Source organism: Brachycentrus maculatus, unplaced genomic scaffold, assembly GCF_059751285.1.
Source record: "Brachycentrus maculatus isolate JH-2025_06_01 unplaced genomic scaffold, ASM5975128v1 h1tg000459l, whole genome shotgun sequence".
Lineage (NCBI taxonomy): Eukaryota > Metazoa > Arthropoda > Insecta > Trichoptera > Brachycentridae > Brachycentrus > Brachycentrus maculatus.
The window spans coordinates 929,136-948,800 of NW_028281206.1; the positions used below are offsets into that span (position 1 = coordinate 929,136).

The 19,665-nt window shown below is 31.3% G+C and overlaps 2 protein-coding genes across 2 annotated transcripts in view; one reads left to right on the forward strand and one right to left on the reverse strand.

The window, feature by feature from the left end:
* The window catches only part of Uck (Uridine-cytidine kinase), a 332,661-nt gene that overhangs the window by 193,135 nt on the left and 119,861 nt on the right, over positions 1 to 19,665 (forward strand). The gene's annotated exons all lie outside the window — the stretch shown is intronic.
* Positions 7,203 to 19,665, reverse strand: part of LOC148302354 (innexin shaking-B-like) — a 66,758-nt gene continuing 54,295 nt past the window's right edge. Inside the window, exons 3-5 of the mRNA XM_088271771.1 lie at positions 10,257 to 10,476; positions 9,077 to 9,200; positions 7,203 to 8,633 (exon numbers count right to left, since the gene is read on the reverse strand). Coding sequence (XP_088127897.1) covers positions 8,234 to 8,633; positions 9,077 to 9,200; positions 10,257 to 10,476 — 744 coding nt within the window. The 3' untranslated portion in view covers positions 7,203 to 8,233. The remainder of the gene's footprint in view (positions 8,634 to 9,076; positions 9,201 to 10,256; positions 10,477 to 19,665) is intronic.

The window sequence follows — 19,665 nt, forward strand, 5'->3', positions numbered from 1 at the left end:
AGGCGAAACAATTCGCTCAACTCCTTTCAAGAACGTCATAAATCAAAAAACTTGATTTTTCAGAAGAACGTTTTTAAAGTTTAAAAATGTAACACAATAAATTAAAAATAAATATCAAGCCACTTATTAAACTTTTTACTGTACAACAGATCGTTTTAGGTAAAACCTGAAGGTTTTTTCTCCATTTGAAAAATATTTAGTTTATTTAAAATTATAATTAAACAATACCTTTTCTTAAAAATGCAAAAATAACACTTTCTGCCCTATAGCGGGTAAATATTAAGTTAAAAATATGCCTCTTTTGCTGGGATATAGTACATTTTCTGAGCATTCCGAAAATATGCACAACTGAAAATTGACGATTTTTGATTGTATGACTTTGTTGAAAAGAGTGAGCGAATTGTTCTCACAGAATGGCTCCACGACTTTATTTCACATCTTAAAATGGATTGTACCAGTGAAGTCTAGACCATCTTTAGAGTTGGTTTAGGCTGGATAAAAGATAACTTTTGAAAAGTACTCACCAGCGCTCTTAGTACCCATTGTGTGTCTTTCCATTACTATCCAAAACTTCTCTTTCTTACTGTCATACATTTCAGTAAAGAATATATATGGTACACGTGTTTATATGGCTGTCCAAACTTAAAACAGTAAGGGCACATTTTTTTTTGAAAGACATTTTTTTGCATTTTTTGACTAAGTCGATTCTACTTAGTCCAAAATGCAAAAAAAACGTGTTTCAATAAAATGTCTCCTACTGTGTTTTAAGTTTGGACAGCCGTATAGATTTGGCGTTTGATTTGTATTGTAGAACTCCTTTTAAATGTTTATATTAAATATTCAAATCAAACACTGACTTTTATAGTCTACTAAATTGTATTTAATTATTAAAAGAACTTTCTTCTTATTCGCATCCCAATGGTGCATAGGGCACTGCATCATATAAACGCAGTGTTATCTTGATCGCTAACACATGGAGGAAAGGTGATCAGCCCTCTGCTTCAGGTACCAGTCCAGGGTAATATGGAATAAATATTGGAGTGAAAAAATCACTTTTTATTTATTTGACCCCCCTGGGAATCGAACCCGGGACCTTCAGTACGGTAGCCGAGCGTGCTGACCATTACACTACGGAGGCGGATTAAAAGAACACTTAAAATTTATATCAATTGTTTCATCTTCACAGTAGCATTAGCAATGCGAAACAATTGTCAATTTTTTTTGTATTTTTAATAATAAAATACAATTTAGTAGACTCCAAAAATCAATGTTTGATTTTAATATTTAATATAAATGTATACACTTTTATTGCCAGACATGTAGGTAATTTTTTTTATACTTTGTAATAAAACTCTTAAGTAATATTGGACCAACATTTTTTATTTTAAGTGACGTAAAAAACTTAATACATTTTTCATTACAAGGAATTTGCGATAAAATAAATAAAAATAGATAAATTAAGTGTCTCAACGAAGACAAACTATGTATATATATTTTTGAAATTTATTTTTATGTTTTAATAGATTTGAAATGTACACGAAAACAAAATAAATAAATAAATATATGAATTATTTTTATAAACGAAAGCGAGATGGAAGTCTGAATATTCCACGGCTTACGACTGGACATTGGCTGGCCAAGTGATCACTTTATGCAGTGTGTAACGTTCACCATTTTGACCATTATTATGGACATCCTTATTGCATAAATTTTCAAGAGATAAATAATTAAATATACAATATAATTATATATATATATATATATATATATATATATATATATATATATATATATATATATATATATATATATATATATATATATATATATATATATATATATATATGTATATATATGTATATATATATATATATATATATATATATATATATATATATATATATATGTATATATATGTATATATATATATTTATATATATATATATATATATATATATATATATATATATATATATATATATATATATATATATATATATATATATATATATTCAGGGTTGAGGCCAAACCATTCGTTCTTAAGTTAGAATTAATAGATGGTGCTGCCATCACCTGAAAAAATTATGGTAAGTAATTTTCCAAGTTGTTAAGTAAACCTTTAGACTCTTAGACTTCCATCATCACTTCATTTATTAAAAAAAGTAATTTTACATGATTTACCTTTTTGAGACACTTGTTTTTGCCTTGATATATTAATCCTTAGGGTAAAAATCCAGTGTCTGATCACATAAATAAAAATATAAAGTAACAGACAAAAGTAAAATATACAGCATAAATTTAATATAAAACAATAAATTGTGTTTTTTTATACTTAAATTTCTCTCCATGAAACCTATGCCTTTTCGTTTGAATGTATTATTAAAAACTAATTATCTATTTTTTTTACATAAATTAAAACTAAGTCATATTAAGATAACAAATTAAAAATACTAGTTACAAATTAACTTAATGACAAATTTTACTTTTCTTCAGAAAAGTTGGAAAATATTTTCAATTTATTTTTAGTATACAGTCAACCTGGGTAGCTTTGAACTATGGGGCAACATTGAACAAAAATATGTGGTTTTTTTTGGTGGTCAATTTTTTGGTCTACCCATTCCCCTAGGTCTAAGTTATGTCTTGATTGATTGAATTAGAATTATACAAAAACGAAATGTTTTGGTTGAGTATAAATTTCTAATTTTCTTCTTTGCGTGCCATGTCAGGTCTCTCTGACGTCGACTATCACTTGTGAGTAATTCGTTTTATAACGTGGTAATATTTTTCTTTGTAATTAAGTAGGTATGAAATAGTTAAATAGTTAATTAAAGAAACGACAATAAAAGTTTATACTGTAATAATCTTTTATAATTCACACATAATATTTAGACACTTCACCAAATACAATATTTTTTCATCTGACGTCTCTTGTTTTTCCCAGTGCGACGCATGCGCGACGTCTGGTGGTATATTTGCGCGATCTGCCTTACCGACTGTCACAATTGTGATGGCTGGCACTTCATGTATTTAATCAAATCTGTTCTTGGGTATTTTATTTACATCTCCCCCCTTGGGGAAGAAAATTACAGTAAAATTGTTCTTGTCTTGGGCAGCTCTAAACAGTGCCTTGACGGTCCTATTCCCCATCCGATCTTGTATGTTCCGGAGCCAGGAAATCTGCCTTCTGCCCACACCTTGTCGACCCTCTATTAGGAGCAATAGCTTATACTTTTCTCCTCTTAGCACATGTCCCAGATAGGATAACTTCCGGACCTTGATAATTTATTTAAATTTCTTATAGAATCGTGTTTATTTCGGTTGAATATCGATTTAACCGAAATAAAACGATTAGCTCTTTGATTGTTTGATTTATTTCGCCCTAAGAAGTGCTTTCAGTGCAGTACGGTATAGAATATCTTTCGACCTTTTATGGTACGGTATAGAATATTTTCGGACCTTAAAAGTAAAAAAAGTCCTTTTTAGAACCTCTTTTAATTAATAATAATTGTTACACAAGAAACAGTTTTCTATTTAAAATGGAACTTTAAATACGGAACGATTTAAATATTCACAACATTTTAAGTGTTTCCAAATACTTGTTCACAAATCTGGGTTTCTCCACATATCTATTTTTCCATTTTTGACCTATCACCATAGATAAAGAAGAATATGAACATTCGGGTATTTACAAGGCTTATGACCAGTCATAGGCTGATTAACCAGCCTTATATAAGAGATTTTTTTAAAGATATTAAATGCAACTTAAAATGAAAAACAAGTTCAAAATTACCCAGGTTGGTCGTTGGACTCACCAAAAAAATATGATAAATATAAAAAAAATAAGACAAATAAATCATAATTTACGAGTACATAACAAAGATAGAACAGTCTGTTTTTCAAGTACCTAACCATTTTTATGACAGAATTTGTTAAGTTTTTTTATGAGTCTTTGTATAATACATCGCTCACTCCTTTCAAGAACGTCATAAATCAAAAATCGTCAATTTTCAGTTGTGCATGTTTTCAGAATGCCCAGAAAATTTACTATTTCGCAGCAAAAGAGATACATTTTAAACTTAATATTTACAAGGCAAACAGTGTTGTTTTTGCATTTTAAAGAAAATGTACTGTTTTATTATTTTTTTTTAATACACTAAATATTTTTCAAATGGAGAAAAAACCTTAAAGTTTTACCTAAAAAGAACAGTTGCACAGTAAAAAGTTCAAAAAGTGGCTTGATATTTATTTTTAATACATTGTATTATATATTTAAAATTTAAAAATGTTCTCCTGAAAAATCAAGTTTTTTGATTTATGACGTTCTTGAAAGGAGTGAGCGAAAAAAAGCATTGGTAATTGATATTTATACCAACTTTGAATACAATATATTTGGTATAATCCCACTTGTTCGTTTGCCAATGTAGAATGATAAGGACATCTCAACGTATCATATATCGCTCACTCCTTTCAAGAACGTCATAAATCAAAAATCGTCAATTTTCAGTTGTGCATGTTTTCGGAATGCCTAGAAAATGTACTATATCCCAGCAAAAGCGGCATATTTTTAACTTAATATTTACCCGCTACAGGGCAGAAAGTGTTGTTTTTGCATTTTGAAGAAAAGGTATTGTTTAATATTTTTTTTTAAATATATTTAATATTTTTCAAATGGAGAAAAAACCCTCAGGTTTTACCTAAAAAGATCTGCTGCACAGTAAAAAGTTCAGTAAGTGGCTTGATATTTATTTTTAATACATTGTATTATATTTTTAAACTTTAAAAACGTTCTCCTGAAAAATCAAGTTTTTTGATTTATGACGTTCTTGAAAGGAGTGAGCGATATATCGTCCTCATACAGGAGAAATTCAAATGCGTTTTTTTACAAAAACTTGATTTTTGACTATTTGACATCTTACTAGCTTAATGTTGACCTGGAAAAAATCTCAAAGCGATTTTAATCTTGGAAGTATAATATATTGACTTGTTAAAAATGACTAACTGCATTGATGACAAAAGTGTAAAAACGGTTAAATGGCCCTCTTGTACATTTTACGTTTTGTTAGTTGGTCACTTTCTCCTGTATGATCACGATATGTTTATTGTAAAGTATTTAATAAATAATCACATTTCGCTCACTCCTTTCAACAACGTCATAAGTATATAAAAAAAAACTTGGTATTTCAGGAGATCGTTTATAAAGTTTAAGAATATAATACAATGTATTAAAAAATAAAAATCAAGCCACTTATTGAACTTTTTACTGTGCAACAGATCTTTTTAGGTAAAACCTGGAGGTTTTTTCTCCATTTGAAAAATATTTAGTTAAAAAAAATAGTTAAACAATACTTTTTATTCAAAATGCAAAAAAAAACACTTTCTACCCTGTAGCGGGTAAATATTAAATTAAATATTAAAAAAATATTAAAAAGTTTACAGGGATATAGTACATTATCTGGGCATTCCGAAAACATAATGCATAAGTGAAAATTGACAATTTTTTATATATGACGTTGTTGAAAGGAGTGAGCGATATAAAGTCAATATAAGGCACGAAGTGTCCGCCACCGATGGCCGACAAAAAGCAATTGAAATGCCTTGTGTCGGCCACCGGTGGCTGACACTGGCCGTCAAAGTGTTGAGAAAGAATTTTGACAGAATGAAAGAATGTAACTTTCCTAGCTACACCTTAATAAAAAAGTTGTTTAATTTAGGAGCAAGCATTATCAAATGAACGATACCTGTAAATGTGTAAAAGCTTTGAAAATTTGTAACGTACGCACAACTAGTAATTATTGAATAAATTGAATTAAATTGAATTATTTTTCATCTATGTTGAGATGTAAAAAGGATACAAATCGATTCGTAAACGAATCGGTTCCGTTCTTTGTATCAATCGAATCATCGCCAAGATGCATCTCAATTATTGCCCAATGTTTATGGCTTATCGGATCTCCGTTGATAGATCTCCAATTGACCTAGATTCAAATGAAGTGTTGTTACTGTGAATGCTATTGAGGAGCTAGTTATTCTAGGTGTGGCGTTTCGTGTAAATATCTAGCTCTTTTGACCAGTGGCGTGCATTTCATATTGGCACATTATCAGTGCCTACCAAAGTGGAATGGAAAAAAAAATAGAAAACTGAAGTAACTAACTTACCATCACGCCGCTTCCCCGCAGGAGTTGGCAGAGAGAATATAACGCCACGCCACACCACTGTGTCTTTGCAAACATTCTTCGCCTCTTACACATTCATGCATCTCCTCATGCATACCCGCCGATTCGACTCCTAAACTCACAACTTTCAAGTATTTGGCATACCTGGTCGTGCTTAGTTTTTCTCGGTCTTCCTCTGCTCCTTTTTCCAATTAAATTCGCCTCATAAATTATTTTTACCGTTCTTTCCTCACTCATTTGTTCCACGTGTCCAAACCATCTCAATACACCTTTCTTAGTTTTATCGATAATGCTCTGAAAAACTGTGATAATTATAGTAATTTTCGAAAAAAATATTTAAAACACTACAAGTTATCTCAGTTATTTCTCCGTGAAAAAAGACGTATATTGGATTTATAACAGATAAGTTAAAAAAATAAGAAAACGCTGTTTTTCCTACTCCCTATCCTGATAAAAAAACTCTGTGCTCGCCACTGCTCATATTAATATTGCGGATAAAAGAAAGACGCATCTGTTCGCAGATTACAGTTTATTTAATAAAGGAAATGAGAAAAAATAAGAAAAAGTACGTTAAATGATTTTTTAATGATATTACACTAAAACCTTTAAGGCGTTTATTTAACGAACTTCGTATATAACGGACAAAAAAACCAGTCAAATGAAAAAAATTAAGGTTTACATAGCATTTCATTTACAACATTTTGAGTGTGTCCAAATACTTGTTCACAAATCTGGATTGTCTCCAATAAACGGAGTTATTATTCATATTATTTTTCATACATTTCAACAAAGATGAAAAATAATATGGAAGTCTGGGCATTTTATCTCACCAATAGATGTCTCCAGTGAAGTTCTAGATTCAATATATATATATTCAAGTATATATATATATATATATATATATATATATATATATATATATATATATATATATATATATATATATATATATATATATATATATATATATATATATATATATATATATATATATATATATATATAATATATGAATTAATTAAGAAAAATTGTTCTTGAATCACTAGAACGTCACTAGAAACATCTATTGGTGAGATGAAATGCCCAGACTTCCATATGACTTTATCTTTGATGAGATGTCAAAAAAATAATATGCAAATTAACTCCTATAATTGGAGATAATCCAGATTTGTGAACAAGTATTTGGACACACTCAAAATATTGTATTTAAACCCCACTCAAATCGTATAATCTATAGGTAAAATGGCCAACTTTTTTCAATATTTATATAGGCAGTGTGGTCAAATTGTAAGGAATTAAGTACAAGTTATCGTCAGTTGGAAAACCTTAAAATAACATGTTATAATGCTTAGAAATTTGCTAAAAATCTAATAATAAACTTATTTTTTTTTACATAAAAGTTTCTTTTCGGTAGTACGATCAATTTCACTTTGAACACAAATTCGATACGAGATATCCTAATACACTAAACGCTTCCAAAAATGCACTATTGAACAATTAATAGCTAGTGAGAATTGTGACGCACAAAAAGTGTCTATGAACATATAAAGTAGTTATAAAACTCGATGCGGTTGCAAGGCAAAGTATAACATAGTCATTATTGTGTGAACGCATCTAAAATTGGTACATTTATAGGCTATTCATAGCTATTTTTATAAAGTTTTGAAGAATATCAACAAAACGATCCATATTTTAACCAAAACAATAGGTCTTTTTCCAAATCGGCTGGTGGATTTGATAAAAAACGTAAGCACTATTCCGATGATCACTATTTCATTCGACATCCGCACGAAAAAGTGCAAAAATTACATTCACTAGAGTTTCGAATATCGAAATATTCATTAAAACTGGCTGTGCCAATCTCGAATTGTTGGCAGTCGAAGCATTGGCAGTGTAGATTGAACCTTCATCGTCTGACTCCAGTTCTTCTTAAATAACTTCGTTTCTTCGTCCTGCAGCCGAAAGGCTCTCTTGCAAGCAACGCGCGATGCTTCTCTTCAACGCATCGTCTGAACTCCATCTTCGGTCAAGTCTTGCTTGACTCCCAGCCTGGCAGACGTCACGCTTCTTGGACCCCTCTAAAGTGGTAACTGTGCCCTAGCTTGTTGGCGAAGTCCTGCATTATGTCTCTGAATATCACAGAGTCTAGGTTCTCCCCCAACATGTAGAGGAGGTACCAGTCACCCATCTTGCTCTCCCTGACGATGGCCTCGATGGAGTCTCGCCGGACCAGCCTGAATCTCATGCGCATTATGTAGACGCGCATGCGCGGGGACAGGATGATGACAAGCCGGTAGACGAGCGTCAAGATGGAGAGGATGCCAAGGATAACGAACCAGAACCAGAGGAAGATGTATATCTTCTCGTTGACCACGTTCAGTGGGAGGATGCAGAGGGCGTCGTGCCTCTCCACTTCACCGCTGGAACCAAACTTGTTGAACAGGGTGCATTTTACCATTCTGAAACAAAATAAAACAAATGCCAGTAAGTACACAGTAAAATCCTCAAAAGACGATGTAAAATTTTAAACACTATGGGTAAGGTTTTTTTTTAATTTTCAAACCCTTATCTGCACCCTAATGGTGCATAGGGCACTGCATTATACAAACACAGTGTTATCTTCAAAAAAATGTTGTAAGCTCTTATAATACTAAAGTTATCGAATTAATATTCATATATGGGGGATTTCAATCCCCCTATTAGAGGCGGGTAGGTTAAACAGAATGCCCTGGTCGCCGAACGGAAGCCTCTTTGTCATAGGTAATTCGCACGCAATTCTAAGTTTTTCTATTATAATTCGTTTCAAAGGAAGAAACCTTGTGAATTTCGTTACCAGACCTGCTTGACAGATTAATAAAGCATAAAGGAATACAAACGAAAGCATGTATGTTGAAAATATTACCTCGGAAATATGTAAATCATTGGATCTACCCTGTCCTCTTGGTCAGACTCCATATAGGCGATGACATCTAATCCAAAGGTCATGAACTCGCCGTCGAAGAACTTGTTCATGAGGAACATCTGACCTGAAAATATATAACCGATTGAAATCTTGGCTTTCGGATGAGTTCTCATAATCTCTACCATAATCATAATACCTTTTTCCCCTGTTTGTATTTTTTGTTTAAATCAACTACCAACTACCTAACTTTCAAGTATTTGAAATACTCAAGTTTTCCTCGGATTCCCTTGCTTTTATTACCAACCACATTTGCCTCATAAATTTGTTTCTTTACTCATTCGATTCACGTGCCCAAACCATCTCAAAACACCTTTTTTAATTTGATGGATGATGCTTATCTCAGCCTTGCATTATTTCCTTATATCACCATTCGAATATATATCATACAACGTGACACCTGTAATACTATTAGATTCCTCTGAGATACTTGTAATACTATGAGACACCTATTATACTATGATACACCTCTGAGATACCTGTAATACTATGAGACACCTATTATACTATGATACACCTTTGAGATACCTGTAATACTATGAGACACCTATTATACTATGATCCACCTCTGAGATACATGTAATACTATGAGATACCTATTATACTATGATGATACACCTCTGAGACACCTGTAATACTATGAAACACTTCTTAGACACCTGTAATACTATGAGAAACCTATTATACTATGATGATACACCTCTGAGACACCTGTAATACTATGAAATGCCTATTATACTATGAAACACTTCTTAGACACCTGTAATACTATGAGAAACCTATTATACTATGATGATACACCTCTGTGACACCTGTAATACTATGAAATGCCTATTATACTATGAAACACTTCTTAGACACCTGTAATACTATGAGAAACCTATTATACTATGATGATACACCTCTGAGACACCTGTAATACTATGGAATGCCTATTATACTATGATACATCTCTGAGATACCTGTAATACTATGAGACATCTATTATACTATGATATACCTCTGAGATACCTGTAATACTATGAGACACCTATTATGCTATGGTACACCTCTGAGACACCTGTAATACTTTGATACAGCTGTAACACTATAAGACACCTGTAATAAAATGATGGAGACTAACCGATGACGTTGACCAGCGCCAGGCACTCGCAGAAGTAGTACTTGTACGCCCACCAGTTGTGGAACTTGAGGTTCTCCCACAGGTAGTCGAGGATCAGTTTCTTCTTGGTCTTGCGCTCGATGTCGGAGCAGACTCCGACGTCTAGGTCCATCATGAGGGCGCGGATCTTGCCACCCTCCCAGGACTTCCACAGCCATCTCGGCGTGTAGAACAGCATGGCCTGGGGAAGAAGAAAGAGGGGTCTTATTACGGGTGTTATTAGAAAAAAGAGGGGTTTTATTATTATGCTGTAGCATGGCGTGGGAGAGAAGAAAGAGGGGGTTTATACCATGCTGTAGCATGGCCTGGGGGAGAAGAAAGAGGGGGTTTATTACCATGCTGTAGCATGGCCTGGGGGAGAAGAAAGAAGGGGTTTCTCACCATGCTGTAGCATGCCCTGGGGGAGAAGAAAAGGGGGCTTATTACCATGCTGTAGCATGGTCTGGGGAAGAAGAAAAAGGAGTCTAAGAACGGGTATAATATGACCTGAATGTTGGTATTGGACATGATAAAAATAGTCAAAGACATTGGTACCATAAACCATGCTAGAACACAAAATGCCGAACCCTTTTTTAGTGGAACATAAGGTCTGCTGACGACAGTCAACAGTTTGGCTTCTCCTGAGGAGTTTTACGTGGTTTCCTCCCAGCAATGATCAAATGCTGACAAGTTCCTGATTGACCCACACTATATTATTCCTCCTTTTCTCAACACAGATTGAAACAAGTAACGAGTTTTGAAAAAAAAATAAACATATTTTTTCTGTATATATTATTTAAAAAAAAAAAAAAAAGTACAAATATATCCTTTTAAAAACTCGGGCGTGAAGAGACATGTGACCACTCCACTGGTCGGCCGGTGATTGAATTCTGCGTTTGCGTTGTATCCCCTTAAGCTCAGAATGTAGTTCGAAATACCATTGAGAATAGTTTCTTTGATGGTAATTTCCACGTAACACGTGAACTCTTTCGGTGGATTTATCGCCCTTCGCATAGCAGAATACAATCCGCGTATGATTAATGGCGGCCCAAATGGCGTGGGCGGCCCTTAATTGAGCCTATATTTAGACGCACTAGAGTCCATTTAGACGAGCAGTCTACTAACTACGTATTGGATACTAGATACTTAAGGGAGGTTGGATCATCATTTCGCATGTGTAGGACTGATACGATGGGCGGCGTTTGACTTTGTCGTTTTTGGTCGAGCATTTGGCCTATATTTTGTTTTACACATATATATATATATATATAAAATAAAACCCTTATCCGCACCCCAATGGTGCATAGGGCACTGCTTCATATAAACGCAGTGTTATCTTGATCGTTTACACATGAAGGAAAGGTGATCAGCCCTTCGCTTCAGGTACCAGTCCATGGTAATTTTAAATAAATGTTACAGTGAAAAAATCGCTAATATTTATTTTACCCCCCTTGGGAATCGAACCCGGAACCTCCAGAACGGTAGCCGAGCGTGCTGACCATTACACTACGGAGGCGGACAAGAAAAATATTTAGTAAATAAAAAAAAATTAAACAATACCTTTTCTTCAAAATGCAAAAACAACACTTTCTGCCCTGTAGCGGGTAAATATTAAGTTAAAAATATGCCGCTTTTGCTGAGATGTAGTACATTTTCTGGGCATTGCGAAAACTGAAAATTGACGATTTTTGACATATGATGTTGTTGAAAGGAGTGAGCGATATGTACTCGTAACAAGTTTACAACGTAATATATTATTAGATTAAAACCAATATTTTTAGCTTTTCCACTTTATTTTTATTTGACCAGCGACCGGGTTTCGTCGTACCGACATCATCAGACTGGACTGGAAGATAAAAATATTGGTTTTAATCTAATAATATATTAAAAATGCAATTCCATCACGAAGTGTCAGTGGATAATATAAATCTATTAATAAGTTTACAACGTATTGAAGTTAAAATTGTTATCATCATTAAAGCTATATTCCACAGTATAAAAATAATCGTGAATACTTTTAAAATCACTATATCCAACATTATATAACAGATTATATTTAAGTACCGCAAAGCAATAAAATCCTAGATCCATTATTTTAAAAGCTCGCTATTAAATACTAAAATCTTTATGCATGTCCATTTTCTCATAAAAATTAGAATTCCAGCCATACCCCGGGAATCCGAAGTAATTGGGGCTGTGGCCTGTTCGGATTTAGGAAAGTTCGGATAAGCCGAGAAATTTGTAATACAGTTCATACATAGTAATTTACACTGGATTCTTCGTCTTTATTCAGCTGTAATGCAAATGAAGTAATATATGACGTTGTTTCTTTGAAGGTATATGTATATTATTCACAAACTTTTTACATTTCAATCTAATAAAACAGTACTTGAGTAGTATTACAGGTACAGTACTGTATATTTTATTGACTTTTTATAATTTGAAAACAAAATTAGTTAATGTAATATAAAAAAATATATTTGTAAATAAAAAGCATTGATAACTTTGTGGCATCGTAATAAAACACTCTCCTTATCATCCATTGTTTATTTTGTGTAATACCACTTTTATACACTTATTGGTGATTACCGGTTTCAGAAAATGATTCCATCATCTGGTCAAAATTAAATTATAACGATTTGACATTTATATAAAAATAAATGTATTCTGCAGTCTTTGCGTGTTTAAAAAACTTTATATATATAAATATATATATATATATATATATATATATATATATATATATATATATATATATATATATATATATATATATATATATATATATATATATATATATATATATATATATATATATATATATATATATATATATATATATATATATATATATATATATATATATTTTTTTTTTTTATTTGGGATTTTTACAGCCAAAACAATATATTATACAACATTAATTAACCAAACTATGGCCAATCAAAAAAATCCTCCGATAATGCTATTCTTATGTTGGTTGGGGTAAGTGTGTGTGTGTGTGTGTGTGTGTGTGTGTGTGTGTGTGTGTGTGTGTGTGTTATTCCATATCAACATAAATCATCCAATTAACAGTTGGCTTGTTGAACAAACGGCAACGATCAATCATTCACCTAATTTCCTGCTTATGTCATTTTTTATGGAACTAGTGCTTTTCCCAATATATATTTACATATATACATATATATATATATATATATATATATATATATATATATATATATATATATATATATATATATATATATATATATATATATATATATATGTATATATGTAAATATATATATATATATATATATATATATATATATATATATATATATATATATATATATATATATATATATATATATGTATATATATATATATATATATGTAAATATATATATATATATATATATATATATATATATATATGTATATATATATATGTATATATACTAACAAACAATAATTTACATACCTAGGTACTACGTACGAACAAAATGAATACAGATGTTAGCACTAAGTGCCAAAACTATCAAAAGGTTATTGAATGAAAGATAACTGTGGCACTTTAATTGCGAAAATGATTTATCTATTACACTTATATAAAGAACTTAAGATGAAACTAACATTTAAAATTATTTGGCTATGATGTTAATCACGATATTTTGAGTGCGTCCAAATTTGGATTCGCCCATTAAGGAAAATTTATAAAAATTAAAAATCATTATTTCAGGCGTCTCCCAGTATTTGAAATAATTCGCAAAGAGTCTTGTTTTCATTTAAAAATAGGGATGTCTGTAAAATATAAGCTTCCTCAAATTAACCATAGTCGACTGAGCACTCACACACAAAAGGACCTGTCAATTATACAAGTCCAAAAAAATGGAATAGTACGGTTGTCATTCGTGGGAGAATGCTGAGTATTACTCGTGTAAAACGTAAATTATTTATTTATTTATTTCATTCGTTTGGGAATTAAACAGCTTGAACTTAAAAAATACAAAAATTTTGATTGACAGTGATAAAAGCCAATGGATCATTTTCAGACGGGAGGAATATCTAATTTAACATACTCAATCTATAAAAGATTGTATGAGACTCGTTTTGTGTTTATAACAGCCGATATAATCAATATTTTCATTCATCATTTTCTTTTGGAAACATCACCTTCGTAAATACATTGTTTTCGTTAGTTGATAATGAATGACGTCACATAAACGGTGGGCTTATTTTAATATTGGTAACATTGCTCAATTATTGGCAATGAAAAATATTAAATATATTTTTTTTTTAATAAAAAAAAAACTTTTCTTCAAAATGCAAAAAACAACACTTTTTCGAATATCGCTCACTCCTTTCAACAACGTCATATATCAAAAAACTTGATTTTTCAGGAGATCGTTTAAAAATATAATAAAATGTATTCAAAATAAATATCGAGCTACTTATTTAACTATTTACTGTGCAACAGATTTTTTAGGTAAAATCTGAATGTTTTTTTCTCTATTTAAAAAATATTTAGTACATATGTTTAAAAAAGTAATTAAACAATATATTTTCTTCAACATGTAAAAACAACACTTTCTGCCCTGTAGCGGGTAAATATGAAGTTAAAAATATGCCGCATTTGCTGGGATATAGAACATTTTCTGGGCATTCCAAAAGCATGCACATTTGAAAATTGACGATTTTTGATATATGAGGTTGTTGAAAAGAGTGAACGATATGTAATTAAAAGTAGAATTCAATCCAAGAAACGCTTTTAATTTTGGGTATTGGTATTACCCAACAATTCAATATGGAATTCTACCAACTGTCTGCAGTTACTATAAATAAATAAAAAAAAACTCCTAAGCGGAGAGACCCAGATTTGAGAACAAAGATTTGGACACACAAAAATGTGAATAAATTCATAATCTTAAATGAATTTCTTTTTGCATTTCGCCTTTAATTTCACACTTCACGTTGCTAGTTTGAACGTTCAAAATTATTTGGGGCGTTTATTCTTAGATGGCAGTAAGAGCTTATTAAATCTGTCATAATAACAATAATTCCATGCGCCAAATTACTTAACGCACTTTGCTCGTACGTCTTGTTCGGAACATTACAACGTGGCGGAATACATAATGAAATTATACCGTTAAGAGTAGTCTCAATATATGTATATACATATATTGAGACTAATTTTAACGGTATGCCGGTCGCGAACTGAATTGTATGTTTGAGAGTTCACCAGTAATAAGTCAGAGTCTTGTCAGAGTCTTGTCGAGTCATACTCTTTTTTAACGGTAAGTTCATCAAATTCCAATATATATATATATATATATATATATATATATATATATATATATATATATATATATATATATATATATATATATATATATATATATATATATATATATATATATATATATATATATATATATATATTTATGTATATATATATATATATATATTTATGTATATATATATATATATATATATATATATATATATATATATATATATATATATATATATATATATATATATATATATATATATATGTATATATATATATATATATATATATATATTTTATAAATGTCAGTGGAGACACGTCTGGTTCCTCGCACGGCCGGTCGCTTACAGAATTGAATGTTTGCGAGATCCCCTTTAAAACCTCACCACCATAAGACGTAAAATCGTCGATTTACGCAAAACCCCGAACGATTTGTTACTTTTCGAACGATTAGCAAAACATTCACTATTGTTTTGCTTGGTACTGTTACAAATCCGAGTTTAACCTGTAACCGGCTGTTGGCGGAAGGGATTTTCTTCTGGTAATCCTCAGTTTTCTGTCAACCTCTTGTCGAGTAGCTTTGTCCGCCCTTGGATCTCCGTTCCACTAAAGTTAGGTTAAAACGGTTTCTATTTTAGTTTTGAACCACTTGATTATGTATATTATTAGATAGCAACACGATGGTAGAAGAAAATAATACTTTTGTTGTGTGTATAGCCATTTGCGAGGCCTTGTTTCATTTAAGGCCTAGATCACAATGCGTTCGGCCGCAATGAGGGTTAGACGTGTAGACGTTCATGATCAATTTTTTTTAATAAACATATATTAGAATCATCTTCTTCTTCTTTTAAATTCTTTTGCACATTTGACTATCAAGTGTGAGTATTCCTGTTAATGGGGTTACTTTTATTAATAATGTAAATTAGTTTAGTGAGTAATTTTACATTTATTACTCATTTATTGGTCACTCCTTTCAACAACGTCATAAATCGAAAATCGACAATTTTCAGTTGTGCATGTTTTCGGAATGCCCAGAAAATTTACTATATCCCAGCAAACGTGGCATATTTTTAACTTAATATTTACCCGCTACAGGGCAGAAAGTGTTGTTTTTGCATTTTGTACAAAAGGTAATGTTTAATAATTTTTTTAAATGTACTAAATATTTTTCAAATGGAGAACAAACGTTCAGGTTTTACCTAAACAGATCTGTTGCACAGTAAAAATATAAGTGGCCAGATATTTATTTTGAATACAATTTATTATATTTTAAAACTTTAAAAACGATCTCCTGAAAAATCAAGTTTTTTGATATATGAAGTTCTTGAAAGGAGTGAGCGATATATTGAAAAAATATTTTTACTGTTTTTTTTTAATTCATTACCTTTCAATAACTATTTTCTTTTCAAAACCATATATTTATTTCGAAGAAAAACTTATTTTTTCAATACAAAAATGGAGTTTCAAGGAAAAAATTAAAGCACGTTAAATATTACCTAGATTTAGAGAAAATTAAGTTGCAGTCTCTCGATTATTACTATTTCATGTATTACTTTTCACTCGAATAATTTTGTTTATACCTGGATTCCATCAAAAGCATTTAAATGGGTAATTGAAAATCTGCCAACCGTCACTTTTGACATGTTGTATGCACTAAATGCAACTGGCATATCGACTTGTTGCTTTAATTGCATTCTGACGCATCTTGAGATTTTCACCAATTCATTCACGAACCCAAATATTTGCGATTTAATGCGATCTTTGTTTGTGTTGGGACTAAATGGGATAAACAAATACATACTCGGATTGAACATACACACATATCGCTCACTCCTTTCAAGAACGTCATAAATCAAAAATCGTAAATTTTCAGTTGTGCATGTTTTTGGAATGCCCAGAAAATGTACTATATCCCAGCAAAAGTGGCATATTTTTAACTTAATATTTACTCGCTACAGGGCAGAAAGTGTTGTTTTTGCATTTTGAAGAAAAGGTATTGTTCAATTATTTTTTTTAACACATTAATATTTCTCAAATGGAGAAAAACCTTCAGGTTTTACCTTAAAAGATCTGTTGCACAGTACTAAGGTCAATAAGTGGCTTGATATTTATTTTTAATACATTGTATTATATTTTTAAACTTTAAAAACGCTCTCCTGAAAAATCAAGGGTTTTGATTTATGACGTTCTTGAAAGGAGTGAGCGATATGTGTCCATTTACAAAAAATCCATTACCCTCCGATAGGGTGATTTTGTGCCACCCTGTAAATTTATATAGATATATATATATATATACAGAGTGGCACAAAATTAATCACCTTATTGAAAAATGCTATCATTTTTTGCAAATGGCGTCGTACGTCAATCATATTGTAGTCGTACAGGAGAAAGTGGCAAACTAACAAAACGTAAAATGTTCAGGAGGGCCATTTAAGTCACTTTTGCTTGGCAAGAAAATAAACATCAATGCAGTTAGTCATTTAAACAAGTCAATATATCATACTTCCTAGTTTAAAATTTTTTGGGATTTTTTCAGGGCAATATTAAGCTAGTAAGATATCAAATAGTCAACGATCACGTTTTTGTAAAAAATGCACTTGGTCACTTTCTCCTGTATGACTACGATATTTGAAATTTGTGGACTAGACAGCTAAGTATACAAACAAATTGATAAAACGAGCACAAATGTGTATTAACACTGGCAGCAGCCACTTGACGGATATCACCTTTTCCACTCAACAGAAAAAAAATTAAGTTCCAAGTAAAGATTTCAATCACGCAATCATTTTTTTATTTAGTAAAATAAGTTATTAAAAAACAAAATTGAATAGTTAATTTTGCGTCTCCCTAAATCTGTTTGTTTACAGCAGCTGTCTTGTTCACAAATGTCAAACAGGATTGATGTACCAACGTCATTTGAAAAAATAAAGCATCCTTCGATATGGTGATTAATTTTGTGATACTGTCCGAAGTTTGGTTACAACTTCTAATGGCGGTCCAATGGATCATTCTCATGATGTGTTATTATTAGCTTATAAATTAATATGAAAAATCACAAGACTATCGGTAAAATTCTTATTGAAATCTGTAGAGAATTAAGCGAGATATGATGGTTTAAACTTTAGATATTTGAATTAAACGAAAAACGGACACCGCTATACGTCATCAAATTTTATGTCATCGGGTGTATTATGTATTGGCTTTGTAGAGCTGTAATAGTATTGCGGGTTCGTTTCTGTGACGTCATTCGTTACCAACTTACGAAAACAACATTTTCACGAAGGCGAATTTTGCAAAAGAAAATGATGGATGAAAATATTGATCATATCGGCTTTTATGAACACAAAACGAGTCTTACACAATCCTTTATAGGTTGAGTATGTTAAATTAGATATTCCTCCCGAGTGACAGTACCCTAGTGGACACCACTTGCCCAAAACTTGGTTACAATTACAGAGAGATGGTTCAATTTGTCATCACTTGGTTGCAGACACATGGCCCACTGCCCGGAATCTGTTTCTAACAAGGCAAGTGTCAAAAAGATGCTCTGATATCGCTCACTCCTTTCAAGAACGTCATAAATAAAAAAACTTGATTTTTCAGGAAAACGTTTTTAACGTTCAAAAACATAACACAATGTATTAAAAATAAATCAAGCCACTTATTGAACTTTTTACTGTGCAACAGATCTTTTTAGGTTAAAACCTGAATGTTTTTTTTCCATTTGAAAAATATTTAGTATATTTAAAAAAATAATTACTCAATACTTACACAATTACACAATTCTTCAAAATTTACTTACACAATTCTTCAAAATGCAAAAATAACCTTTTCTGCCCTGTAGCGGGTAAATATTAAGTAAAAATATGCAGCTTTTGCTGGGATATAGTACATTTTCTGGGCATTCCAAAAACATGCACAACTGAAAATAGACAATTTTTGATTTATGACGTTCTTGAAAGGAGTGAGCGATATCAGAGCAGCTTTTTGACACTTGCCTTGTTAGAAACAGATTCCGGGCAGTGGGCCAATTGGGATGACAATGGCAACCATTGAAGTTGTTAGAGTATTTAAAATTCTGTTTTAAGTGGATTTTTATTGTTTCGGTGGCCTTCAGCA